General features: G+C 33.2%; 1 protein-coding gene across 2 annotated transcripts; it reads right to left on the minus strand.

Annotated features, from left to right (window-relative positions):
• Nucleotides 1-396: 396 nt before the first annotated feature.
• LOC108324685 (ferredoxin C 2, chloroplastic) lies at nt 397-6,886 on the minus strand. Of its 2 annotated transcripts, none has more exons than XM_017557626.2 (6): nt 6,500-6,883; nt 6,219-6,282; nt 5,011-5,099; nt 3,979-4,047; nt 847-891; nt 397-754 (listed from the first exon to the last, which is right to left on the minus strand). In XM_017557626.2, exons 1-6 carry the CDS (start codon nt 6,725-6,727, stop codon nt 710-712), a joined length of 540 nt encoding a protein of 179 aa, XP_017413115.1. In that variant the 5' UTR covers nt 6,728-6,883; the 3' UTR covers nt 397-709. The 2 variants fall into 2 exon arrangements, 1 of the variants encoding a protein (XP_017413115.1); XR_001831792.2 differs by having other exon boundaries at nt 662-754; nt 3,925-4,047; nt 6,500-6,886.
• Between the last annotated feature and the right edge of the window lie 1,045 nt (nt 6,887-7,931).

Raw genomic sequence — 7,931 nt, forward strand, 5'->3', positions numbered from 1 at the left:
CTTAATCACGATAAAGAGAACACTTAATAAATTTCAAACATACACTTATGGACAACTAAAAAATTTCAGATTCAAGTGTAAAACAATAGAAGCTACACAAAGACAAAGTGCATAACCAGAACAATATATCAAGCCCCTAACAAATTTGCTAACCATACCTAATGTCAAGAATCTACCAAGTAGCACAACACTTCAATTTTCAAACCAAAATAGTAGTATCTAATGGAGATAAGGATGATGGTTCAAAAAATGAAAAAGCCTTTATCATTCTTGGGTTTGCAGGGTAACAAATGAAGAGTGCTCGAGAGAGTGAAAAGAGAACATAGTAGTGAAAAGCGTGCTAATCAATTGTATTTCGGATATCATTTTAATTCCTACCACATACAAACACATGTATTTCAAATGTCATTTTAATCTCCGCCTCATATTGATACACTTAACATGCCATGTTAACTTGTCTAACAGTATTTATTTGACAAGAGAAAATGATTGAACTAACTAAATCAACTATCTTCAATTTCAAACAAAAATTAGGGGCGATGCTTTATGTATATATATAGGGGGGGGGGGGGGGGGGGGGGGGGGGGGGGGGAGGGGTGAATAAACCAAGACAAGACTACAAAGTAGAAACATGAAAAAAAAGGGAGAAAAGAAGGGAAACCGAATATTCACATTCTTTGCTCCACTAATTGTCAGATATTTACATTGCTTACTCATCAGCCATGGCCAACTCCAAGGCATAGTCATCTCTTTCCTGTAAAAAGTTTCCAGGTTAAAAGTCACATGATCAGAGACAATGAGCCATATCAATTCAGGAAAAAAAGAAAAGTTACAAACAGAATTTACCACTGGTCCTCTGGCAAAATAACGTCCAAATTGAAGCCAATACACCTGCATGAGCCCGAGATTTATTAAACTCAATCAATATTAAATAAATAACAAATGATGTCAACAACAATATCCTTATTTCACAAATCCAATAAATGACAACAACCATGGCAACTTTATTTAGCCTCAAAAGCACTTTAGGAGAGCAAACTACACATTCTACAATTTGTTGAGATTGAGAATAAAAAAAAAGGAAAAGAGGAATACAACACTAAATATTAGGGTTCTAGATTGATAGTGGTTATTGTGATGGGATACAAAATACTAACTAAAAGTTCTGGTCACACTAACAATTAGGTTCCGTCCTAGTTATTACAAGTTCAAGCCTATACAACTAATTGAGATATTAAAAAATGTCCAGAGACAAGCAAGATGTCGTGAAACATTTTGTAGATATTCTAACACTTCCTCGCAGTTTAAGATTATTGAAAATAAACACTTCTAAGACAAAATAACAAAAATATAAAGTTCAACAAAACATAAAACTCAAGATATAGAAGTACAAAAGAGATGAACGCTCACCTGAAGAAAGATTATTATATATCGAGAAAGAAAAGACTTCCTGGAAAGAGGCTCGGCACAAATATCCTAGCATGCTAAAGAATGAAATTCATTGCCCAAAGAAAAAAGGATGGAGTTCACTAACTTCCGTTACATTAGGTACTAGGGATCCAGAACATATACAAGTTTGTGTATCTTTCGAAATTATTTTAAGACCAACCCTCTGATACTTCTATCAATCTGGATAGAATATATCTATACTAAGTAAAGAAAATAAACACCATAGATAAATACGGATAGAATTAGAAGCCTAAAAAGCATGTTACAATAGTTCCTAAATCAGAATAAATTACAAATTTACAATAACTCCTAATTGAATCTAATAATTGATGGGAATCAACGCTAATTTGTGCAAATCATATACTACAAGAAAGATTCTCCAAGTTCAAGAACAGAATTTGGTAGCTTCAATCATATCATGATAACTTTTTTGCCTCACAACAACATTGATACAAACTATCAATCGGATTGGCCGATAACTAATCTCTGTAAAAGATTCTAGCGAGCCACCTTTAAAGGGGTCTAACTTCACCTCCCTATCATAATTTTTCAAACAACAAAAAGACCAAGGGTCGAGCCTAAGATGTATCTTAAGGGATCCAAATCTAGTTCCAATTGGACCATCAACATGTCCTAAGTTAAGAAGATAATTTAAAAGACCCAATAAAATTGGAAAATAGATCCAAGAATTGAGTCAAAATTCAGAAACAACATTAAGTCACCATTGAAATGATAATAAATTGGAAAAGTCACCCTTGATATAATTCTCAAGGAAAATAATCTATCAGTGAAATGAAGGTGAAAGACAGTGACCTAACAAACACCAACATCCAGGTCTAGCACATGTTATCATTCTCACTGTCCTCCTTATATGCCAAGATTAGAAAACCAACAACAATACCATGGCAGGGAGGAACTTCAGCAAAGATGACGATTTAATATGAACATACTCAATGAAAGAAAAAAAAAAGTGAAAGTTAGCTGGACAATAAAATATGGTGAACCATGAGTGGATAGAACGGAAAAGATAAAAAATGGAAAAACCCTTGATTGTTGTAACTGGTGCACAACCAATAGACAGATAGAAAATAACCATAGAGATACGGACATCTCTGCAGTTGGTTCCATATTTTAGGACCTTGACATCAAGAAAATGGCAGGACTAGGTCACAAAGGATGAAACTACTTTAAATCATGTAATAATTATAGTATTGAGGAGCTTATAAATAATATATATATATATATATATATATATATATATATATATATATATATATATATATATATATATATACACACACACACACACTATTCAGGATAATGCAATTTACACTGATACGAATACGATGCATTACCATGTGATACAAAAACCAACCCGAAGACCATTTTCATACTAATAATAACATCAAATACTAGTGAGTACAAGCTCTAGTCCATTGATATAATAACAACACTACTTAAATAGCGAGAAAGAAGGATATACGATGAAAATGTGAAATAACTCCAAAGGTTGTTTACACGATTGATGATTTATTGATTCTATATCAAATAAAAAATATTCAATATTAAAAGGTACAGTACAGATAGTAAGATACATTTTATTGATATTCTAGTAATATCAAAATAAAAAGCCATCTCCCCATAGTGTCACAAGTGGAATTGAGGAGACGGCAAATATGTAAGAGAATGTTGAGGAAAATGAAACAGTTGTGCCAAATGGACAGATGGTAACTGATATGAAGGTTGGGGAAATAAAAAAGGAGCAGAAGACAGAATAACCAGTTCTAGTTTGCATGATTATGAGTAGGGTGGGAAGTGAGTCATGGGAGGTAGTTGAGGAGTGCTTGGATTTCTGTTTTTCATTCTCTTGTAGAACCTATTAGGTAAAAATGAACAATATGAACAATATAAAAGTAGAAGAACTCACAAACCTATTGTTTTGAAGTTTAGGATTGAAGGTGGTGCCTTAGTTTCTTATAAGGGTTTGTTCACTACTCATGATGTCAAATCTCCATAGTGTTTCCCCTCGAAGAACTTATAATTGGTATTAGAGCTTATGGTTCATGATGATCAACTCACATGAGTATGATATATGTGAATTTCTTGTATCGAAAGTCTTTTGTTTCAAGAAAGAGTCTCATTTTCAAATGATGGTACAAAGTAATGTCCCATAAGAGGGAGGTGTAGTAGCAATGTGAAAGGAAATCACACTTGAGAGGGCAACTGTTAGAAATTCAAGGTGAGTTAAAAATTTCACATTGTATAAAAATGAGTAAGATGAACAATATATAAATGGAATGACCCACAAACCTATTGTCTTAAGATTTTGGTTTAAGGTAGTGTCTTGGTCTTTTAGATGAGTTTGTTTGGAACTCGTTGGTGTCAAACATCTTATTTGAGTATTATAATGCTGAAGGTGGGGTTCTATATTTCTGCCTAAGAAATATTACACATGTTGATCAGAGTGGCATCTACCTCATGCACATATCGCAAAATGCTTCAAACTACAATTGTAGTCTTGCTCATTACCTCATCTTCATCTTGAGTTTCCACTTCAACATCAGACGTTGGGAAGCCCACACAAAGAAGTGCATAACCCTGAAATGCAATTAAAACTTCACATACTTGCCCAGCATAACAGTAAAAGACAGTGGAACCCATAAGCTTGAATATGTTCTGTTGTATGTATATGTATATGTATACACTTAAATATATTCATTTGTGGAAGGACTCTGGAATAGAAACACTGACCAAGAAAATAGAATGCAAACTATGCATTCAAACACTGCAGGAATATACTAGAAAGAAGAGTCAAATAGTTTACTTCTAAGTTTTAACTTAACTCTTATTTTGACTAAGTCAATCTCGTTGTTCTTAACATTACAGGAATGAACCAAAAAAGTAGTATTTTGTATTTTTTTTATTTTTCTTTTCTGAAAATTGTAGTTCAAATATTTGTCCAGGTTAATATATAAAAAATCCCATTAATAGAATGATTTGTGTAGGTACAGTGTTTCATTGTTAGTAATTAAAGTTGATTTTTATTTTGGTCATGAATCAAAATTACAAGTTATGAAAATAGTTGAAGAAAAATAGTCTGTACTAGTTCAGTGCATTGAGACTGAAAAAAGATAAAACCTTCAAAATCTTCTTCTTTTCTAAGGGAAGAGGGTAAAAGCTATTCACATGTCTTTGGGTGCTGGCATCTGAATACTTGACAAGCATATTGGTTCTAAACTAACAACTTACAACATACAATAGAGATAGTGTTGAGAAAACTTACATTAATAATCTGTCTTGAGAGGTACAGCTTGTTGCTATTTAAATACTACTATAGTTGGTTAAATTTAAAGAATTATAGTAGTCTATCGTAATAAGTTGAAAAATCATGATTCATGTCCAACATTTTCTTTTACCCTTAATAAAATAAGGATGGGAAAATGCTGATTATTGGGTATACCATGTGAAATTTGTGCTTTGGTACTTAACAGGTTGAAATTACCAATTCAAGTATGTAATTAAAAAAATCATAAACATGGAATATAGATGAGCTACACGTGCCTTCTCTTTCAACTCGGCAGATATCCCAAGCGCCTCTGGTTGTCTAATCTGTCCATTCTTTATACGTACAGCACAGCTAGTACAACAACCTGCAACAAAAGGTTTTAAAGAAGCAAACGTGATCAGGAAGCAAGAAATAGCATCACAAATCCAACAGATTTCAATCACGATGGCAATAGAAACAGCAGAGAGAACAAGTGTCAAAATTCATTGCAATCATCTACAAAGACAAACTTCACCAGATTTAAACAATTACCATATTTTCTTTGCTCCCAATAAGAGGAAAACAAAACATCACACTGGTTTAAAGTCAATAAAACTCATGAAAAAACGGAATCTACCATCAGCAATGACCATTAATGACCATCGGTAATAATATAGATGGAAAAACCAAATTTAATAGGTTTGTAAAATTCTTTCCATGACTTCCTACCAAAGGTTAAGGAACTATTTGGACAAGTTTCTCCATAAACACTTTAAAAAATTAAGAAAAATCAGTTTCCTCATAAAGTAAGATTAGTTTTATGCATATCCTAATGTAAAAACTCTTTCATATGGTTCCTCCAAATTGAAATTTTTAACTTATGCGTAAGTTAATTTTAACTTGTAGAAAAATCTGTTACATTTTTTTCTTGTTTCTCTCTTGGATAAATGTTTATGAAGAAGTTCATGGACCCTAACACGCACTTACAGATTTATTTGGAACTACTTTGAAAAGTATATCATCTCCCAAAGGTTATGGTAAATATGTCAAATTTGGCACTAATTAAATCTCTATTTTACATTACTGAGTTGCGCAGATCATAAACATACTCAAGATAATGAAACGCCGTCAAATGCTAAATGGTGAAATATTAACACTAAGATAACTAGAGAAATCCATCGCCGAAGAACGTCAATACATGTGCAATGAAGCACCAAAAATACAATATAACATATGGATGAATGAGTGTGCAAGTGTGAATTTTCTATTGGGATTTCTGTGTAGATTTTTTACAAAAAGCAGAGGAGATACATTATGCAGAATTTAATTCCTGTATTCTGAGTGTAACTCAAACCTGAAATACTAACAATATACTAATCCTAACATTTAAATTTAAACAGCATCCTAAAAAAATTATCCATTTTCAAACTACCGGCACAGTTTCAACATTCTCCTGGGTGAGAAAATAACTGAAAAATAAAAACAAATTGGATAAAAGAAGTACCGTGCCTGCAGGCGAACGGAAGGGTAATATTCTGGGACTCAGCAGTGTGCAATATATACTGGTCCTGCATTTCATCAAGCATAGTAACAATCACATGTAAATTTTCAAAATACAAAAAAAAAGGATCGCTAATTTCTTTGTTATATCACAAACAAAAATCAATATTCGATAATATAAAAAGAGAACAAGATAAAAGTATTAATAGCAAGCAGCTAAAACAGAGAATGGAAAATAAGGAGGTTATAACATCGATGAAAATGATGGACTGCGAAAGATGGTACCTCAGGTACGACAAACTCGTGAACGACTCCTCTCTGCCTGTCGTGGACTGTGACCTTATGAGTGGGAGCATCAACAGACGGAAATTGGAAATCGATTCCACCGGTCCGCACAACCGCTGTCTGGAGCTCCGCCGCCACCGTGGTGGCTCTGCGGCGGATATTGGAAGGGAATGATTGTTGTTGCTTGGGAAGTGGAATGATGGGAATCGGAAGAAGGGGAAGTGCCATCTTTTTCTTCTTCTTAGAGGTGACGCAGCACTCACAGACAGAGTGACGGGATAACGTGAGAGAGTGGGAGTGAGGTGAGGAACCAAACGGTCGTTCTCCACCAACCGTTAGATTTTCTTCCAACTAAAACTCTACACGTATACTGTCATCAAGACTCCCCATGGGCTTTCAATGAACGAAGTATTTAGTGGTGTTATTGTAATCGAATTAAGATTTATTAGACAACAGTTAAATAATATTTTAAAATCTTAATATAAAAGTGCATTAAATAAAATTACATAAAAATAAAAATATTATAGCTTTTTTTTAAATTATATAATTCACCCAATCCAATTAGTTAAATACAAATAAAAATTGGATACACTTTTAATCGTGACAAATTTTTATTACGTGTAAATATCAAAAGTCCCTATTTTTATTACATTTAGCTATCTAAAAATTCCTTGTTCAGCCTTGCCTTTACCAATGATTTAAAATAAAATAGTGGACCTTTGTTATAATTAATTACATTCAGTTCATCAACCGAAAACAACCCATCCATGTCCCAAATCACAAACCTGATTAGTGAAATAAATGAACCAAATTTCCGTAGGAGTGGTCAATCATTATTCAAAATTGATTGACCAATATTTTTTTAAAATTCCAGTTGTTTGTTTCAAAATTGGAATTATGCTTGTCTGGCTTTCCTAAGTCATCATAAAACGGAAACCTTGGCTATAATATACTTCTCAATCACTGATTTGAAACTAAACTAGACATTTTCTAGTCAACCCAGTTTCAATATTCTAGTTCGGCGTTGTTTTAAACTATTTTACTTCAAAATCTAACATCTGTCTGTCTTGTACGCAGTTGGCCTTGGCTGCTCTGCGCAATGCAAATGCAGTCCATAAAGTTATTTACTTTGATAGGTACTTATTACTTTATGATTCTTCCACTTGGTCTTTTCCCTTTTGTTGTTACAAGGTCAATAACAAAATGGCCTCGTGGAGTATGATATTGTAGGATATTCTTGACCTGAATTTGTGTATTGCTTAAACTAGCGCTTAATTGTAGTTATCTTAGGAGCATTTTTTTCCCGTCAGAGTTCCATGCATACAATGTCCGAACTTTCCGAATCACTGAATGCTATCGATTCTTGGGTAATCCTTATTCTGATGTTTTTCATTGAACTGAGCAACTGATATTTGATTCCAAATTTCTTCTG

The sequence above is a fragment of the Vigna angularis genome, chromosome 1, assembly GCF_016808095.1.
Source record: "Vigna angularis cultivar LongXiaoDou No.4 chromosome 1, ASM1680809v1, whole genome shotgun sequence".
In the NCBI taxonomy this organism is placed as follows: domain Eukaryota; kingdom Viridiplantae; phylum Streptophyta; class Magnoliopsida; order Fabales; family Fabaceae; genus Vigna; species Vigna angularis.